This window comes from Podarcis bocagei (genome assembly GCF_964188305.1).
Source record: "Podarcis bocagei genome assembly, chromosome: 6".
NCBI lineage: Eukaryota > Metazoa > Chordata > Lepidosauria > Squamata > Lacertidae > Podarcis > Podarcis bocagei.
In genome coordinates this window covers 66,847,237-66,868,621 of record NC_138130.1, presented here as the reverse complement: position 1 = coordinate 66,868,621, position 21,385 = coordinate 66,847,237, and the positions used below count along the sequence as shown (strand labels likewise).

The following is a 21,385-nucleotide window of genomic DNA, read 5'->3' as shown; positions in this document are numbered from 1 at the left end:
AACCTAGTTCCCATCCCTACTCACACCCAGCTGGAAAAGCTTGTTGAAACAAGAATGTCTTCAATTGTTTCTGGAAATTACAAACAGAGGGCACCTGCTGTATCTCAACAATGATCCTGTTACACAAACAGTCACACTGAAAACCCTGCAACATATTGTCATGGCTAGAACTTCTGATATTTTTAGGGTTTCAAGAACAGCCCCAATTGCAAAGAAATAACTTGCTGGGCATATGGAGGGTAGGGCAGTCTCTCAAATAATTTGGTCCAGAGATGCTTAGGGCCTTATACATTAGTACCGAAATCTGTATTGGCTCCTTGGACTGGAAGCAGCTTGGCAGCCAATGCAGATTCCAAAGACAAGGAGATATATGCTGGCAGTAGTCTGCCCCCACGAATTGGAGCATACTTCCAAGCATCTTGTTTATGTCGGCAGGCTGCAAAAACTGAAACTGATATCACAAAAAGGCTTAGTGGATGACTGGAAATCTCACTTGGAGCTGCATAAATCATGGAATCAAGCACATTATGGAGGTGAGTGACTTCATTCTCTAAAGTGTCTAGAAAGCAAAAGTCCCTGGGGACTCCTGAGCTCCATTCACTAGTACAGGAGTCCAGAGCCAACAGACCACTCTGAAGAACTCTGCTATGTAGTTATTCAATGGTGCAATGGAGACAGTGAAGTAGGCCCTCCTTGCTGCTTTCACTACTGCAAAGTAGGCATGATTATGTGCTCTAACACAGCATTTGAGAGGATGCTCAGAAGGAACCATATCTATGGCCCTCCACATCTCACCATTCCCCAGTGAAACGAGGGCCTTGGCAGGTTTGCCTGTTTCACCCATCAGAAAATACCTATAGCATTCAGGAATCCCTAAGTGGTCCACCCTAATTGGTCCTCCACCCCTGCAGGGGGGAACTGGTGTCAGCTCAAGCTTCACCAGGAAGTGGTCTGATGATGACAAAAGGGGCACAGAAACACCTCCTCATTTCTAGGCATCCAACCTCACCACCAGGAGCAAAAACCAAATCAGGAGTGTGTTCTGCATTGTGTGTCAGGTCAATGATCACTTGAAACAACCCCATGGTTGCCATGAAGTCCTGAGTTGGATCAAGAACCAAACTGCATATGTGAGTCTCGTTCAGATTTAACAGCCGAATCATGGTTTGGTTCTTGTGAACAGCTTTGTGCCCACAACCTCCCTTCAATGTCCTCTCTCATTTCTGGGTTTGAAATACTACATTTTATTACCAAACCAGAATTAGAAACTCATTTCAAACCATGGTTGTCTCCAAACCAGAATGGGAAAATAATGGTTTGCATAAACTTTAATTTACCCACTTTGGATGTCACACCAAATTGTTGCTTGCAAAAATCAGGAAATGAGGAAAGCAAGTGGAGTGGAAAGAGCAAGTGCTCAAATGTAAAAACTGTTTATAAGAGCCAGATTATTTGACCTGAATGTTGCCATGCCTGCATTTTATAAAAGGAAACTTGTAGCTTTCAGTAACAGGGATGTGTGGTCTTTGGAAATCAGAGGACCAAGCAGCCTATGTTGCCAAGGTATTCAAAACACTGCCTTGTGAGCCCTTATTCAGTTGCACTGTGAACAAAAGAGTAACAAAAGAGACATATTAGGGCAGGCCAACATGATCAATGGTTCGAAAGACAAAGCTCACCTGTGCAATTTGTATCGGTTGAGATAGAGGGATTTGTGTCATGGGCGTTGCAGCAGAAGCTGAGATGGTGGCGCCTGCAGCATTGTGCTGCTGACTGGCTGAATGCTGCACTGCAGCTGCCAGCAACTGTGCCTGTGCCTGTTGTATCAATAATTGCTGCTGGGCTGGTGTTAACGTGAGCTAGGAACAAGTTTTAGGACAGTAGTTAATAGCACGAAACATCATCCCTTTTACAAACCATCGCTATTTATTTCTGACCAGTTGCCTTCAAACAAGCCACCGTATGCAGGGAGCAGATGTTTATTCCAGGTAAGATAGAAATCAACCAATCTATCAACCTATATTTCACCTCATCTAAATGGTACTGGCATAAGCATTGTATCATTGTGACCACTGCATTATTGTGGCACTGCTTCAATATTAATGCGAAAAAGGTAATTAGCTAGCAAGCAATGGAAAGAAACAGCACTGACAGGAAATAGCAAGCAAAAGAACAAGCCATCACTGACAGGCTTTGAAAGGAAATTTACACCCACCAGAAGCAGAAGCGATTAGCCAGATGAATGAGAAATAGCAATACTGGCTGTGGTTACCAAACAAACTGATAATACTCCAGCTGCTTCACATTAGCATGAATCCCTGGCATGTTTCATCATTTCCATTATGCCTTAAGATATAGCTGAGGAACATGTGCACCATTTGTTCCCCTCCAAGTCAACCCCCCTCTTCCGTCTGCCTTTTTGTTTTGATAGGATTGAGCTGGTAGGTTGACATCTCTGCAGGTTTCCAAACACACATTATCTCTATGAAACAGGTGGCGTTGGACTCCCTTCGATACATGAATATTCTTCCCTCTTTCTGTATAGAAAGAGCCCTTACCTTCAAAGACCTGGATCTAGTTTCAATGTAGCAAAGAGCAGTTAGGCAAAATGACATTTAATGTATTTGGACTAATTTTTACTGTATGCTTATACAAAAGTGCTATAAGTAAAAGCCATGAAAAAAACTGTATTCAGATTACAGCAAAAGCCCACTACATATGGAAAACAGCCATTTGTAGAGCTTTAAGGCGAAGGATCTGGCATAAATAGAAAACACGGCCAGTCAATATTGACAATACTAAGGTAGACAGACCACTGCTCTGAGTTGGTATAAAGCAGTTTTCTATATGTCTATAAATAGAACTAAATTCAAAGCAGTGTCATTTGATTTACATGTTACATATACCTTTCAAAGATAAATAATACAGGGAGAAAAGTCTCTGATTAACTGCATGTCTCAAATTTTGAAAACAGCAGAAGTGATTTATCAGTTTTTAGTCTCCCAAGTTGTTGTAGCATACTTTTTTTTTGCAATTGAAAGAAACACTGATAGCTTACATAAAGAGTTCTCCATCCAATGAGAACTGTTAATAGGTGGATTTAAACCTCATTTTGTGTATGGAAAAGGAAATTCCAGCAAACTTAAGAGTGTGGTTATATCAACAATAGCACTGTGGTAAAATGGTTGATCATAAATATGATAATGGTTGATCATAAATATGACTGAGACATTGTAACAGCGATACTAACTTCTTTTCCCTCTTCACTGTGACTAGGTCACAGAAGAAAGCAAATATGGAGCAAGACAGGGGTCAGTAACCTTTTTCAGCCATGGGCCGGTCCACCGTCCCTCAGACCATGTGGTGGGCTAGACTATGGTGGTGGTGTTGTTGTTGTTGTTTTTTTTTGGGGGGGGGGAGATGAACGAATTCCTATGCTCCACAAATAACCCAGAGATACATTTTAAATAAAAGCACACATTCTACTCAGGTAAAAACACACTGATTCCCAGACCGTGCACGGGCCGGATTGAGAAGGCGATTGGGCCGCATCCAGCCCATGGGCCTTAGGTTGCCTACCCCTGGAGCAAGATAAACACTCCCTCCCCCCCCTAAATTAATCTAAAAGAAGAAATTCCCTATAAATTGTTGACTTCTTGAATCAACATACTGTGTTAAAAATCACCCTTATACTCATCAGCAAAGTAGAGAAATAGCATCTGATATGGTAGGTTTCATATTGTATATATCAACTTTCCAGATAGATTACACAGCAATAACCACTATATCAAAAATAAAATTACAGAATTTAAAAACTACTCCCCATCTACAATTGTATCAACTAATTTCTAATATATCAACCTGATTTCTAAAAGATAGTGGTGGAAGGATTAACAGAGCCTCCCTAGACAGAAAGTTCAAAGAAGGTAAGCTACAATGGAGAGGGTTCTACTTTTGCTCCAGAAGACAACTTTTCTCATGGCATGGGCACATAGCACAAGGTCTCCTCCAGCAAATCTCAAGACATGTGGCAATTTCTCCAGATAGGCTGAACTCAGACAATATAGGCCTAGAAGAAAACAGGTCCATGGACTGGGATACCATAATCCCCAGCATCAAGTGCCACTGAGAGACCCATCAAACCAATAGGGAGATTTTCTCCGGCCACATTCACCTGGAATGATAAAGCAACAATCTACACTGTCTAATACAACAACATGAGTTGGTGGCTCATTACAATTCACTTGGACTCATCTTACCCCAGTGATCTGTCCTCCGGCCAGCATGAGCTGGGTCTGGGGTATGGCCGCCTGTACTGAAGGCTGCTGGGAAGGCTGGCTTGGCTGCTGACTGTCCCCAGATTCTTCATTAGGTTTAGACTAGGAAAGAAAATATACAAGCTTTTGTAGAACAGAATGGGTATCAATGTAAAGAAGAAGAAGAAGAGTTTGGATTTGATATCCCGCCTTTCACTCCCCTTCAGGAGTCTCAAAGCGGCTAACATTCTCCTTTCCCTTCCTCCCCCACAACAAACACTCTGTGAGGTGAGTGGGGCTGAGAGACTTCAAAGAAGTGTGACTGGCCCAAGGTCACCCAGCAGCTGCATGTGGAGGAGCAGAGACGCGAACCCGGTTCCCCAGATTACGAGACTACTGCTCTTAACCACTACACCACACTGGCTCTCACAGCCATTATCATAGTTTATTGTAATATGAGGAGGGATGATATTAACAAGATTTTTGGTTATCCATAAGATAAAAAGCTGCTTATTTCAACAACTTGTTTTCATAGGTAACTGTAGATAACAGGTGGGAGGAAGAAATGCTAATTTGGTATTGTAGCCCTAAGCCAATATTTCCACGTATCAGAATGGAAGAAAAAAACGCTGCTGTTACTTCAAATCATTAACAAAAACAGGGGCTTGATTGTAGTTGGAGAGAGACAGAGGACCTCCAGTTCTGCCCCCTCAAAACACATATACATATGCTCAAGAAAATTTCCTATTTAGTGCTTGATTTGAAGTCACGGCCTTTAAAGTTTCTAAGCTGTCCCAGTCATTGCCATACTACAGACAGATCTGCACACACCTGTACCAAACTGCCCCTTTCCTAGTCAATGTGAAACTCAGTAATCAGCAGCATGCAAGTTTTGGATTAGTGCAGCAGATTTTTCTTTTATACATTTTATAATAATTCATAAACATAGTATTTCAAACTAAACAAGGTACTAGCTTGAAAAACCTTAGATGCTGAATTGCATCCAGGAACAAAAACAAACAGTCGCCACACATCTTGTCTCCAAGAAACAGAATTTGGTATTTATATAGGCAAACACAGTTCATTTATTTAAAACCATCTTATGAAAGATGAAATTACTGTAGCCATGAGGGAAAAATGCAAGTGAGAAAGCACATGAAAAGGAAAAACAAGGAGAGGGGGTTTATGGTAATTAAAACTGCTTATGCAGAACATTAAAATTCTGCATAGATTTGCATATTTTCCACCACCTGTTTTGGGGACTGCAGAGCAGGCTAATTAACATAGAGGCTCTGATTAATTCTGCCAGTCATTGAGAGATAATTACAGCACAGGACTGTAAACATTCTGCACTGGAGATATAGCCTGTTTGCCAACATCTCTCTCAGGGACTCAAAGTTTGCCATGGCAACCAAGGCAATTTTCAGCCTCTCTCTTTTAGAGAGGAAGGTCACTATCTCGCCTCCTTTCAAAATTATCATATGTAACTAGGTGCATGTTCTAGGGGGTTTCAAGAATGCTCTACCCTAGTTCCTTAGCACTCATAGAGAATGACACCACTTCACAATAATACTATTTTCCTTCCCCTTTGATGCATTGCCTGAATATTTTAATGAAAGGCAGCAAGCAGTAGATTATAACGCTTTAAGGCATCCTACACCTTCCAGTCGGGACTCAGGCCTCATCATAGGACTGAAACTGCCTTGGTCGCACTGAGCGATGATCTCCGGCAAGCTAGGGAAAAGGTGAGAGCTGTTCCCTACTTTTGCTGGATCTCTCAGCAGCTTTTGATACCATTGACCATAACATCCTTCTGGACTGTCTAGAGGGGCTGGGAGCTGGAAGCACTGTTATACAGTGGTTCCGCTCCTTCCTCTTGGACCATGTTCAAAAAGTGGTGGTGGGGGATGAGAGTTCAGATCCATGGGCTCTCACTTGTGGGGTGCCTCAGGGGTCTGTCCTCTCCCCCATGCTTTTCAACATCTCCATGCAGCTGCTGGGAGAGATCATCAGGGGGTTTGGACTGGGTGTTCATCAATATGCGGATGATACCCAGTTCTACCTCTCATTCAAATCGGAACCAGTGAAGGCAGTGAAGGTCCTGTGTGAGTGTCTGGAGGCGGTTGGAGGATGGATGGTGGCTAACAGATTGAGCTTGAATCCTGCCAAGACAGAAGTACTGTTTTGGGGGGACAGGAGGCGGGCGGGTGTGGAGGACTCCCTGGTCCTGAATGGGGTAACTGTGCCCCTGAAGGACCAGGTGCGCAGCCTGGGAGTCATTTTGGACTTGCAGCTGTCCATGGAGGCACAGGTTAATTCTGTGCCCAGGGCAGCTGTTTACCAGCTCCATCTTGTACACAGGCTGAGATCCTACCTGCCTACGGACTGCTCACCAGAGTGGTGCATGCTCTGGTTATCTCCCACTTGGACTACTGCAATGCGCTCTATGTGGGGCTACCTTTGAAGGTAACCTGAAAACTACAACTAATCCAGAATGCGGCAGCTAGACTGGTGACTGGGAGAGGCCACCGAGACCACATAACACCGGTCTTGAAAGACCTACAATGGCTCCCAGTATGTTTCTGACAGTTCCCACACTGCGAGAAGCCAAGTTACAGGGAAGCAGGCAGAGGGCTTTCTCGGTAGTGGCACCCGCCCTGTGGAATGCCCTCCCACCAGATGTCAAAGAGAACAAGAACGACCAGACTTTTAAAAGACATCTAAAGGCAGCCCTGTTTAGGGAAGCTTTTACTGTTTGATGGATTACTGTATTTTAATATTTTGTTGGAAGCAGCCCAGAGTGGCTGGGGAAACCCAGCTAGATTGACAGGGTATAAATTTATTATTTTTTATTATTATTATTATTATTATTATTATTATTATTATTATTATTATTATTATTAAGCTTAAGCAGTCAGCTGCATCTTGCAGAGAACAGAAGAGCAACCAATTTCAGATTTTAACTATAAATCTTTATTATTATAAAGAAAAACCCGAAGTGATTAAAGTAAGGCCATGCTGACCATCTTAGAATCATAGAATCATAGAGTTGGAAGAGACCACAAGGGCCATCGAGTCCAACCCCCTGCCAAGCAGGAAACACCATCAGAGCACTCCTGACATATGGTTGTCAAGCCTCTGCTTAAAGACCTCCAAAGAAGGAGACTCCACCACACTCCTTGGCAGCAAATTATTTCAGCTCTAACTCTTGGGAGTTTTTCAAACATCTTTTAATGTCAAACAGGACTTCTGTACTGAACAACATTTGTTAATGGCTGCCAAACTCTCCCATTGGTACTGCAAAAAGAAAAGTAGAAAGAAAAAAATGTTGATGCAGACGCAAAAGCACTTACCTGTACATTTAAAGACTGGGCAGCAGCCTGTAAACTTGATCCAGGGAGCTGAACCTATAAAAATGATGTACTATTAAAAACACAAAACTGGAGAGAAGTAAAATAGCTGAAAAAGAAAGTATCTCTAGTTTTCGAAACACCAAAGACCACTGAGATAATTAGAATTTTAAAATATAATGATTGATTCTGATCTAATGCCAGAACATGGTTTGCCCTAACTATAGGTTATACTCCAAATGATAATTTGCATTCCAGAGGTTCAGACAAACAATTATTTGGGGTTACTTTCTCCTCCTGCCTTTCCCAAGAATCCCCAGATATTATCCAAACAGTGGTCTCTTCAAAGATCCTTTAGTAAAAGGCAAAGGATTTATACGATCTGAAGAGAAACCAGAGTATATGAACCTTTCAAAAATCCTGGTTTGGTGGACATTCACAAACCATGGATTGATGGCTGGTGGTGCTACAGGCATCATGACAAGCCATGGTTTGGCAAGGTATCTGAACTATCCTGCTCCATTTAAAATCTTTAGGTGGAATCTTAACTTTGAGTGTCAGTTTTTTACAAACAGAAAGCTTTTGGGAGTAGCCACAGTTTATCCAGATATTGAAGGTGAAAGTCAAGTGAGAAAAAAGGAATGTAACTTTTATGAAAAGGTATTCCAAAACAGATATGTTGTTAGTCTGCACTCCATGAGCTGTGACACAGTACTAATTCAACACTACCTTTTGCATAACCTAGGCAGAATAACAATACAAGGAAGTGTTATGCCATGTCTTCAAATGGTTCCTACATTTCTGGGTTTGGATTCTACAAGATTACAACATGCCATCTGTCACCAAGCAGGCAATTTGTCTCCAAAAAAGCTCCTATCTCCAGTGCCAACATCCAGTTTAATCTTCTGCCCTGTAGTATTCTGAGATAGCAACCATATTAATTAGAGAAAGGCTTCCAAAGCATCATCATGCACAGCTGTCTTAGAGAATTGGCTAGGTTAATAAACTACCAGTTTTTGGCCTTTTCAGCTCTTTTTGCAGCATAAGCTTATGAACAAAGGCCTCTTAGGTACTGATTGCAAAGGCCTAAAAGCCCATTTTAACCAAAGCCTGAGCTGAAGTTGCTCCAAAGCAAAAACTTTCTGCTGTAAATAGTGCCTTGCAAAATAAAAAAAATAAAAAATACTGCACAGGGATGGAATGATAAGGTGACTCTGGCTTGTTTTACCATGGGAAACTGCCAACTCAAGATGAACATATAAACACAGTAGCCACTTCAAAGTTCTAGATTCATTATACCCTGGCACTTGAGATTTAAGAAATATAGCATGCTAAAGTCAAAGGCAGCTGTATGTTATCTTTTAGAATTTTTTGATAAAGAGATGAACGAAGTATTAAATAAAAGTAGTGGCTGAATCAGAGAAGCTTGAGAAAATAGAACAACTTTCAGTAAATATGTGTTGCTGACTTCGAAAACTCTATAAGCTATTGGCCATAAGGAGACTAGCTTCAGCTGCTCGACATAAACGCTGCTCAGGGTTTAGCTGCTCAGGGGTACAGAAGGTTTACAAACGGCCTTTTAAGTTTCAAAATTAGTCAGCATGCAAGAATTAGGGGCAGAGGGTGGTGTACACTCTTGACAGGCAGATGTTTGGTCGAGAGGGTCAAACCATTGGGTCAACTGTTGGACTGTGCATGAGTGATAATGATATGTGAAAGGCATGCATGAATAGTGTTATAGAATCAAAGAACTGCAGAATTGGCAAGAACCCTGAGGTTTATCTCTTCCAACCCCCTGTGATGCAGGAATAATACATGACAGATGACCACCCAACTTCTGCTTAAAAATATCCAAGGAAGGAGAGTCAAACACCTCCTGAAAAAGCCTGTTCCACTGTCCAACAGCTCCTACTGTCAGAATGTTTATCCTGATGTTTAGTTCATTTCTTGTAACTTGAAGCCATTTGTTTGGGCCCTAACCACTTTAGCAGGGGAAAACAATCTTACTCCATCTTCCTTTATATATTTGAAGATAGTTGTCATATCTGCTCTCAGTCTCCTCTTTACCAGGCTAAACATACCCAACTCCCTCAATTGTTCCTCATAAAGCTAGGTTTCCAGACCCTTTATCATCTTGGTCTGTGCATATTACGGCCATCATGTCGGCATCACCATTCACCAGCCTATCTACTTTCCTCTTTCTACACACACACACACACACACACACACACACACACACACACACAATGCAAGCACACTCCACATTAAGGAACATTATAGGAACCAAGGCAAGCATAGAAAGATGAAAGAGTGAGACTATGCAAATATTTTCTTTTATTTATTTTTATTCCCCAAGGCTGCTAAGCACCACCAGCAACAATGGAAACAACATAACAAAGCACACAATTTATACAGCAGCATCAAGCAGCACAGCAAATAAATTTTAAATGATGCGAAGAAAAATATTTCACTACTCAAACCTAAGTGCAATGAAACAGCACTGGCTTTATTAGTGGCTCTTAATGCAATAACCAGCACTTTTAAAATGGGCTTTGAAAGGAACTGGAAGCCAATAAAGCAGAAGTTACCTGGGGTGGGGGGGAAACCTTTGGCATTTTGCACCAACTGATTTCTGAATACTTTTCATAGGCAGCCCCATGCCAAATGCAAGTAACACAATATGAAAGTGATTAAGGCACACCTGACATGTGTAGAACATAGCTAGATCTGCCTTCAAATGGTTCCTACTGACTTCAAATTGTACAGATAAGCTGAAGTCTTGGTGTCGGTTAATAAGGGATCATATCTGACCTCTTAAGACATTGGAACTAGCAGGAAACATGTTTTTATCTCTGTGGTGTTTCGCCTTCATGGTAACCATAAGTTCATACTGTTCTTTTCTACTGTATTTATTTATTGCATTTATATACTGCCTTTTGACCAAGCTGCCCAGGGTGGTTTGCAATTTAAGATATTAAACATAAGCAAGCAGTACAAAACATTCACAAGCTGACTTTGGGAGCAGATGCAACTATCTTCTTGGCCTGGGTTTCCTGTTTGATGCTTTCTCTCAGGGCATAGTAGGTCCAATGTTCCCTAGTGGTTATGTGCTACCTAGCCTGGGTATATACGTAAACGGCTGCCATTCATTCCTATGAAGAAGAGTATAAACCAATTTGGGGACAACAAACCTGCCTACACCCACAACAGGAACTTATGGGAAGAATGGTATGCCCCTCCTTCAGGCAACTCCAAGGTTATGGTGGACCAATGTTTCTCATCATCACTAAAACAAAAACAAAAACCCAAAGCACCAGATTCAAAAGGGAAAGAGGCAACACAGAGCACTACGTAAGCTGCTCTTCCCTACTTCAAATGCAACACCTGAGATGGGTGGGGAATGGAAACATTTTTCATCTGCTTCTCAGAGCCTGGAAACAATGTTTTGTTTAGGGAGGAGAAGCAGCAGGACTTGGAAACCTAACTTGCCTCTACCATGTCAGTAGATGCTGTGATGGACAAATGAGTAGGCAGAGGAGGTGGACAAAGGGCTGGGATTCTCAGTTGCTTCCCTCTTCCCTCCCCAAGCTTGAAAGACTCTTATTGAGTCAAAATCTAAGACAGAAAACACATTAGTCACAGTCCTTTCAGATTAGATGGCTTTCAAGTTTTGTCAGGAAATCAGCAGGCATGTATACTTCCAAGTACAGTAGTACCTCGGGTTACAAACACCTTGAGTTACAAACACTTTGGGTTACAGACTCCACTAATCCGGAAGTAGGACCTCGGGTTAAGAACTTTACCTCAGGATGAGAACAGAAATCGCCCGGCAGTGGCGTGGCGGGCCCCATTAGCTAAAGTGGTACCTCAGGTTAAGAACAGTTTCAGGTTAAGAATGGACCTCTGGAACAAATTAAGTTCTTAACCAGAGGTACCACTGTACTCTGAGGAAAGGACTGCAGAACTCTGCCCAGGCCACAAATACCCAAACCTACCTACAGCCTCCTGAACTGCTTTTGCCTGGCTATAATGTATAATGAAGTCTGTCCATGCCTCTCGTTTGCCAGAATGAATGATATTGGTCAATGGGTGGGGTGGATGTGAAACCACGGGCTTTTGTGTGGCTGGAAAGTTGCCTGCTGTGTGAAGGTAAGAGTCCCATCAATTGCTCCACCCACTTTGTCTCTACCCACATCTGCCTGTAGGCCTACTTGCCAATGACATGCAACCCCCATTAAGGGAAAATGGCCCTCGGGCTGAAAAACGTTTCTCACTCCAGCTCTAAAGAAATGGATTGCTCTTGCTCCTCCTAGGTAAGAATATTCACATTTCTCAGAAGAAAATAGAAATACAGACATAGAATGGTGAAAACAAGCTCTATTTCCAGATATGCCTACCATACAGGTTGACACATAGAATGATAGCTTTGATTCTTTGGAAACCCAATTGAAAGTAGCCTACTAGTCCCATACGGTCAACTGGTCCCATCTATTATCCAGTTGTACAAAAAATGTCCATGTACTGTGAAATTATGTTTTAGGTCACAAAGACCTCTAAATGGCCATATGAGACACTGTGCAATGTGGGCCTACTCAGAGGGCCTGTAAATCATCCTTTCTTATGTTGAGATAGAAGACACTGCTGCTCTTTCTAAAGCTTTGGTAGCCTCTATGCATACTTCCAAAAGAAGACACCAACCTTGCACTACTTTGTTGTTTCTGGTTTTGCCGACATAGTGCGGAGAGAGAGAAACCATTTATATTACCTTCCAAATTTCAGAATAAAAAGAAACAAATATTTACCTGATGAAGGTGTCCAAGGAAGGCCTGGGCTGTAGATATTGCCCCCGCGGCAGGCACAGTCTGTTTCTGAAAGTCCAGGCCATTTGTCTGTGTGCCTGGGGATGCAAAGAAAGATATATTCTATTAAAATTCCCCTCAAAAGTCAAGTCTGAAAAATCTGTAGATTCATTCACACCTTTGTTGCCAATTTATCTACGTGTCAGCAAGAGCAGTAATTCAGGGCCAATAAACCTAAGTCACCACCTTTTCACCTTATCGCCCCCCTGGGCTCAACAATCAACTGGCAGTACCTTCAAGACATGTAGAATCAAGTAGAATCAAGACACGTGTTATGGTGTGGGGGGGGAGAGAAAAGGGGCTAAGGCTCTATTAGAAAGATTTAGAAATGTTATAAAGATGAAAATGACAAGTTTAGCATGAGAGTAAATACTGGAAGAAAAGGATAAAACAAAATCTAACATGGGCACCCAAATTACGGGCTTGAAAAGAACATGAATAAAGAATACCACTGGGGTTAAGGGAGAAAAGGATAAGAGGAATGGAAAGAGATTAAGAATTTAGCATTGCTGAGCTTAAGTTCAATATGATGCTGGATCATCCAAAATGTGACAGGGAAAAGCTAAAAGGTTGGCTTATGTCTAACAATGTAAGACGGAGACAGCATGGAAGCAAAAATAGTATTGAATGTTGTCACTACATAAATGATATAGACTATGACAATATGTAAGCTCTGGTGTAATCCGACCTCATGCCTTCAGAAGGAAGAGGAGGGTGGGTTTTGTTCCAATACTGTTATTCCAATTCTAGAGGTTACCAGAGACAGAAGTCAGGCTATCCCTGTCCAGAAAGGGGCACAGCTGAGCCACTAGCCAAAGTGGATAGAAGGCACTCTGCGCCACCAAGGTCACCTGAGCCTCAAGTGACACAATGGATCCAGATGTACACAAGAGCAGGTCACCTCCCACCCTCAAGTCTATGGAACTGCCCACTAACAGTGCCTTAGTCTAATCCAGATAGAGTTTCAGTTTATTGGCTCTCATCCACTCTATTATTGAGGCAATACAATGGTCCAGCACATCCACTGCTACACCTGTAAAGAAGTACAGCTGTGTGTCATCAGCATATTGCTGACAATGAACTCCAAAACTCTGATGACCCCACTTGTGTAGATGTTAAACAGCATATGGAATAAAATCAAAACCTGGAGAATCCTGCACTGAAGGCTCTACAGGGCCAAAGAGCACTCCCCAAGGACTACCTTCTGGAAACACTATTCTAGTAGGACCCAAACCACCACAAAGTGGTGGTGCCATCCACCCCAAACTCAGAGAGCTGCTCCAGAAGGATACCGTGGTCGATGTTATTAAAGCCACTGAGAGGTTCAGAAGAATTAACATATTCACTGTCTCTCTCCTGACATAGGTCATTATACAGGGCAACCAAAGCTGTTTCTGTGTTGAAACTGGGCAGAAACCCCAATTGAAATGGAGCTAGAAAATCAGTTTCCTCCAAGAGTGCCTGGACCTGATCTATGACTACCTGATCAAGAACCTTGCCCAAGAAGGGGTAGTGGCAACTGACCAGTAACTACCAGTAATTTCTGAATCCAGGAAGGGTTTCTGGAGAAGTGGTTTTACCACTGTCTCCCTCAAGTCGACAGGGACCACACCCTCTCAAAGGGAGGCAAGAATCACCTCCCTGTCCCCTCCCTGCTAGTTTTTATCAGCCAAGAGGGGCAAAGGTCCAGAGTGCAAGCAGTCATGCTGACCAATCCATGCACTTTGTCCACATCCAGGTATGTTTATTTTAAAAAACCCTGTTCACTGTATTATTTGGCTTCATACTGTGCTTGTTTTGATAAAGGAAGAGTCAATATTATGTAAGTTGCTATGCCTTAAACCCAGGATACTAATAACATTTTTAAAAATTAAAAATCTGATTGTAATAATGTATTATAATAGTGATCTCAATTGTCGGAGTGTTGGACCTCATGCATCTATGCATAGGACGACTTACAGACTTGGGAGAACTCAAATTCCCCTGCCCCCTAAGACAGTGTAATGAGTTCTGAAAATGCTCAGGATACTGCAGAGGATACTGGCTGAATGTTGGGAGAACAGAAAATTGGGTGGTTGGTGGGATGCAAAAGAGTATCCTGGAAAGAGGCATAACTGGAATGCTGAATAGCTGCAGACAGCAATGAAACAATTTTTGTTGCAGGTCCACTTCCTCCTTCCAAATATATGGCAATATATCGGAGCAACGAGCAGGGAATTTCCCTTAGGAACATTTGGCCAGAGCCTATAAAAAACTGCAATGATTTCAAGAATTAGGACATACTAGTGATGCTTGGTATTAATGTGCTAAATAATCAGTTTTTAAATTACACTGATTTAGAAAGTACAACTCTGTGGAATTATTCTATGGAAACAAAGACTGGGGTAATAGCCAACCAAGTCATACACAGAGTAAACTTATGAAAACAATGGGCTAAGGGTATCACCCTAGAAGTTTAATGTATCAGTCACTGGTATAGAATTATAATTCTATCATTTGACCTACTAAAGAAGAGGAAGGGAACTGGATCTAGCTGGAGGACCAGTAATAAGTATTAAGCCACAGCTTTTCACCTAACCTTGTGTTGCACAACATTCTAAAAAGTGTCTTCCCCTCTGGAATCCCACAGGCTCTGAGACTACTAGTTAGAAAGCTGTGTGTGGTGGTTGTCCAATGATGTGGGGGTTCCTGCTCCATTGATGACTGCTGCTTTTAGGAGATAAAAAGAATAACCTACTTGGGGTTGTATTTAAATTAGGACATTGCTGCTTACCTGACAGAATTAACTACCATTTCCTCCCACACACCCCATTTTGGGAGTTCTCCTGACTCTTCAGAGAAGATCTGGGGAAGGGGCAGGTGGAGGAGGGGGTTTCTGGTTATGCTAGAAGCATTGCTAGTGCAATGATTTAGTTGAATACAGCCCCAAGCTTTCCTAGCAGCAATCATAATCATGTGGATGCAACCTAAAAGGCAGTTAAATTGACATAATGCCAATCTTCCATCATGGCCACCAGAAGATAACTACAATTTATTGAACCATCTTGGCTCTTACAACCTTGGTAAATAATATCAAACAGCTCTAGAAAACTGGCTGAAATCTCTCCTACACAGTACACAGCTGTAAAAGCAACATTATACACAGTGTTATTTCTCTAGAAAAAGAGCAACTCACCATGAACGCCTCCCTTGTTCTCTTATAATGACAATGGTGCCCACCTGAGAGGGGCCGGAACTGATTTCCGGTCAGTTTGGGCTGAAAAAAAGCCCTGTGTATACCTTCTCGCTTCCCCATTGAACTAGGGATTGGTAACTGAAGGCCCATGGGCAGAATTCAACCTGCATAATGCTACCAGATAAATATTTTAAATAAATAAAATAGGCTATTACCAGTTCTTTATTGCCAAAGCCACCCCAGTATTGATTACATTAAAATCAGTGCAAAATACATATAGATAGAATGAACAACGATCTGCTGAAGAATTGAGTCTTCAGCTGGTGCAAAATCCTCAACAGAGTTTCCACAAACCTTATATGAGAAAGGAGGGAGTTTTATAATCAGGGCATTGCTACTGGTCCTAGAGATTGTGTCTATGTTCACACTTCAATTGGCACTTTAAATCAAAGAAGGATGCATAACAATTATGTAACTTTTCAGCTGTGTTCGTACCAGTTAGGACAATAACAGGTAAACAGGTAGGGGAAAGAGGGGAAATAACATTTCCTAGTCCCATAATACTTCTACAGCTAATTTCAAGGAAAGACTTAGCAATGTTTCCACCTTTTCTCCCCCCTCTCCTTTTGCAGCTTAATTCTTACTAGCCCAGTCTATTTGAGCCTGGGTAGAAAGTTATGAATCAGTCACAATTCAACTCAACGAGTAACATCAATGGTGGTGATACTTTCAAGGACTGAAGGGAGGAGAAAATATATTTCTCAGAGCTGAATAATCTGCTGACCAATCAGGCTGCCTTACATTACACTAGACTAGGGGTGGGGGATTTCAGCAGCCAAACCCAGCTCTTCCAGCTTCTATATCTGACAGGGAACTTCAGACCCAGGGACCAAATATTGTCCCTCAGGCTCTACCTGGCCCTTGGGACATTTCTTATGTCATGACCCTGCCGAATCCTTATTTTGCACTATCCTCAAGTACTTTCAAGTTGTCTGGAATATGACCTTGATCTACGATAGTGGGTTTTGCATGCCTGGACGGAAAATGTCTGTGTTTATGTGCAAACCTCCAACTTTGTAAGGCTTGGACATAGCCTACTGCAAAAAGGTAATAGTGGTATCTGGGCACTTCTCACTTTTGCCTTCTGTCCACCAGTGGCATGTAGCCCCTAGAAGGCTGCCTACAACAGAATGCAATCCTCTAGCTGAAGGGCCCCCCTCCTCATCCCTGCACTGAATGCTTCAGAAGTAATATATAAACTATAACAGAGCAGAGGCAGCTGCACTAAGGGAGAAATTGGCTGCTGCCAAAACAGCAGTGCTAGGTTGAATCCTCCCTCCTACCTTGCATAACAAATACAACAACCTCCCTTGTTCTGAGGTTATTGCTCTGCATTTTTCTGTTCCAACTCCACATTGTTAGTTAACATCCGTACAAAGATCACACACAACGTAATGACAAGAGGGCAAGGCATATGTTGTACTATATCTTATGGGGGGTGGAGGCACAGCAGCCTCATGACACTTATGACATGTAGTTCTTCCCTAAAAGAACCCCCTACAGTGAGTACACTAAAATAACTCTAGAATTAGATTGTAAATATTCATGTAGTTCACATTTAGGGCTGGTCATGTCTAGATATGCATCTTCTATATCATTCTCAATGAATGTAAAAAGTTGTCACAAATGCAAAGTGAACACCATATGTGATTGTTGACAATTGTTCATCCAATCCTAGGATGATTCAGGAGCAGCTAAATGTATGGACTACAAGTCTTTGTAATACATCAAAAGGCTTTTCTCAACAATATTTATAAAATTGCTAACTTGGCCAGTGGGAAGGTTCAATTTGTAATCTCAAACCAATCTCAAAATATTTCAAGATAACAAAAGCAGAAAAACCAATGTACATTTGTTTGCCTTAAGCATATACTTAACAGAAACTCAAACCAAACCAGGAGAGCATTAGTACAGTGGTGCCCCGCAAGACGAATGCCTCGCAAGACGGAAAACTCGCTAGACGAAAGAGTTTTCCGTTTTGGAGGTGCTTCGCAAAACGAATCTCCTATGGGCTTGCTTCGCAAGACGACAATGTCTTGCGAGTTCCTGCTGGTTTTTTTCCCCTTCCCCCCCTTTTTCTAAGCCGCTAAGCCGCTTATCAGCTGATCCGATCAGCAGATAAGCCGCTAAAAGCAGCTAAAAGCCGCTAATAGCGCTAAGCCGCTGATCTGCTGATCTGATCAGCAGATAAGCCGCTAAAAGCGCTAAACCGCTTATCAGCTGATCTGATCTGATCAGCAGATAAGCCGCTAAAAGCCTCTAAAAGCCCCTAATAGCGCTAATCCGCTAATCCTTCAATGGGCTTGCTTCACAAGACGAAAAAAACCGCTAGACGAAGAGCTGGATGGATTCTTTTCGTCTTCCGAGGCACCACTGTAGATTGAATTCAAAACTACAATTTTCTTGAATTAATATCATTCCAGAAAAATGTTCAAACAAATTTTCTCCTAACCAGTGGTGGTGGTGCATTTCAGGAAATTAGTCCCAAACAACCAACATTTATTTCCCAATTCAATCATTCTTGCAGTTGAAAGTATTTCTGCAACACCAATGACCTCATCATAAATATGTTTAAATTGTAATCCTAACACACAGGAAGAAAGTCCAACAGAATATTGTGAGACATATTTGTGAGTAAACAGGTTAGAATGAGGTGGGAGCCTGCTTTCCTGGAATCATGGCTTCTTGTTCATTTTACTCAGGATGTGAATATTGAAAAATAATGTTTATGATAATGGATGAAGGAGTACCACAGTTGTTAACTACAGACAAAATTACTGCAAACTCATTTATAAAAGGATAACATTTTCTCAATGAACCAACTACCTGTAAAACCTGTTTTCAAATGTATCATAAAGAGATTAACTAATACTTATATCTTCTTGTAAACTGCTTTCAGCGTTTTTCACAATCAAGTGGTGCATAAATTTAATGAAATAAAAATAAAATATCTTTCTTATCTAGCCTGTATTGGTACAAAAAGATTAAAAATGCAAAAACCACATTGAAATGGAATTACTATGAAATGAGAAAGTGGCTGTCATCCAGGGGAAAATGGTATGCCGTATGCTCAACGGAAATAGGGGACAGAGTTACAATGTGAGAAAGAACTGGAAGCATGGAGAGGACATACAAGAACAGATGGCTCTGCAAACTCAACGATGGTAACAGATGTGCACACAAAATTAGGGCCCCATCCAAATGTATGGAAATTGCAGAAAGTAGATATTACCCTTTATGAACTCATATCACAACACCTCAATACTGTGTCAGTTTCTGTAAAAGCTAATCATTTTATATTTCAAAGGACACCAATGTCTTCAACAAAATTTTTTGGGATGCACTTCTGTGATAGGTTAAGGTCATAAGCAGCCACAGAATTTCATATCACCATCTTGAATTCATTTAGGGTCAAGAGGCAGGGTATATTTATTCATATTTAGAAGGTTACATGATCCCCAGGGAAGAAGACGAAGGTATCCTGCTTAATGAATGAGCTGTGACAACTACAATATTGAAGAAAGGGCCAATTAAGAAGTCATAAGGAAAATAAAACATCAGGAGCTCTAACACAGATACACCAGTATGAGTACCTGGTAGCTGTACTAGGAAAAAAGATACTGGGAATATCTAGCCCTTAAGTCACAGCAGATCAGTAGCTCCTTGTACCCAGCTTCTACTCCATAGATAGTGGTGTTTTCATCCCTATCAGCAACACAAAAGTGCCAGGAAGTGGCTGACCAGTGTCACAGAATGCTGACTGCTTCCTAGATAGAACAGTCTCTCTAGTGCAAGAAGAAAATTCAGAGATGGGGATTTGATAAGAAAGAATATGAAAAGGGGACCTGCTAAGGCCAGCTCTTTGCTTGGAGGCTCCAGGACACAGTATCTATGATAATTACTAGTCCCCATTTACACAGTACCAATGTATAGGTCCCATACAAAACAAACACTGAGTAAAGAACTAAGAAGTAAGTGCTGTTTCATATACTTAGAAAACACTACTAAGGCTGCAACCCTAACCCAACTTACCCGGGAGTAAGACCCAGTTAGGATTTTACTGTAACATACCATTCTTCAATGTATTATAAAACCAGACCAGAATAAAATTGTCCGTTCCAAATCCATGAATTCATCACACCATTATTTTATTCTTACCTGTGTCCCCATCACCACTCTCCATTTTTACAGGTTTACTGCTTTCTGACGGAGTGTTCATTCTTGAGTCTGCATTAGAAGCAACAGAAAATATGGTTTTAAAAATCCTACTCACACCGTCCTCTTTACAGCACAAAACAGAACATTTTATATTGGTGAACAGGGGGCACTATAAACTGACCAAACTCAACTGATGGGTATGGACCCTGAAATATCAAAAGGAAATTAGGACACAGCAATGTATCACTGTAAAATACTATATATTGGATATAGTCAAAAAGCTAATTGAAAAAGGCGTACTTGAGGTGCTTCATAAAAACAGACCAATTATGTTTGCTACATTTAGAAAAAATAGTGTCCAAACCTGAAGGATTGTATTAAAATTTCATTTGGATTATTATCATAATTTTTGTCTGAATTCTTATAAAATTTCCCAAAGTTCTGCTTAGACCTCTGATCTGCCTCTCCTCACCCACCCTATAGGTGTTTCCAGTGGTGCTGCTAGATCCTTTTCTAAACAGTACACAGGCATGTTGCCATGAGACTTCCATGCTACCACTATGTGATTACATCACTATGCTAAACTGAATATGATGGTGCATGATGGTGTTCAGGGTATATATAATTCATTGTATCAGACCAGGAACAGCATGGTGATGTCACTGTGCAATGGCAATACAAAGGCAATGTAACAGCAATAAACTCTTTACAAGACGTAGTTCTGGCAAAAGGAGAGACCCACCTTATCTGTTAAGACTTCTGAAACAGGATTTAAAAATGGAGGCTGGGGGATGAAAGGCTGCTGATAATAAGCGGCAAAAATAATCTAAACCACTGAAAACAATTTTGACAGGTCCTAGTCTTATCATTCACTGTGCTTTTGGTTATAGTCGTATCAAACTCCTTTTGAAACTAAACTGATGCTTGTTAGTATGGTACTGAAAAAAAGCCATTGCTGATGCCAACAGATTTATTCTCATTACAGAATACCACCCACTCTTGGTCTTCTCCAACTGGGATAAGCCTCTGAGTTTTTAATTACTACAACCCATGTGGACTCTTGTTGAATATTTTGTAAAAATAGGACACAAAACGTTCAATTAATTTTCTCCCTTGGAACACTGTAATTAATTTTTGTAAAATTCAATTTTTGTTGTAAAAGTTACCTTTTCGGGGGGGGGGTGTTTCATGAAAAGCACCACCTTCCTTTCTTTTGCAGCTATTTTCTGTGCCTGTTCACAACCATTGTTCACCTGACCTCTTGCTGAGTGATTTGGGGGTGGGGTTAAGCATGAAAAAGAGGGCACCACAGTTGTGAAAGCTGCCATCAAACTGATATACACATCCTGTTGAAAGTAATGCAGAGGAATAACCACTGTATTTGGATGCTCACTTGGATTGTGACTCAGTTTATGTGGATTTTTTCACATCATGAATTTTCACAAAGGTAATGGCTCCCAGTTTTGGTGCACTAGTTAACTATTCACATCAAAATGGATGACAAATCTCACAACACACAACCTTAAA

At 41.3% G+C, this 21,385-nt stretch overlaps 1 protein-coding gene across 8 annotated transcripts in view; it reads right to left on the bottom strand.

Moving 5' to 3' along the window:
* Positions 1–21,385, bottom strand: part of POU2F1 (POU class 2 homeobox 1) — a 101,281-nt gene that overhangs the window by 28,937 nt on the left and 50,959 nt on the right. For 6 of the 8 annotated variants that reach the window (XM_081199632.1, XM_081199633.1, XM_081199638.1 and 3 more), the window contains exons 2-6: positions 19,859–19,927; positions 12,409–12,503; positions 7,610–7,663; positions 4,260–4,379; positions 1,680–1,859 (exon numbers count right to left, since the gene is read on the bottom strand). In XM_081199632.1, the coding sequence (XP_081055758.1) occupies positions 1,680–1,859; positions 4,260–4,379; positions 7,610–7,663; positions 12,409–12,503; positions 19,859–19,927 (518 nt within the window). Of the gene's footprint in view, positions 1–1,679; positions 1,860–4,259; positions 4,380–7,609; positions 7,664–12,408; positions 12,504–19,858; positions 19,928–20,222; positions 20,284–20,334; positions 20,409–21,385 lie in introns of those variants that run through there. The other 2 variants (XM_081199635.1, XM_081199636.1) reach the window with 2 other exon arrangements.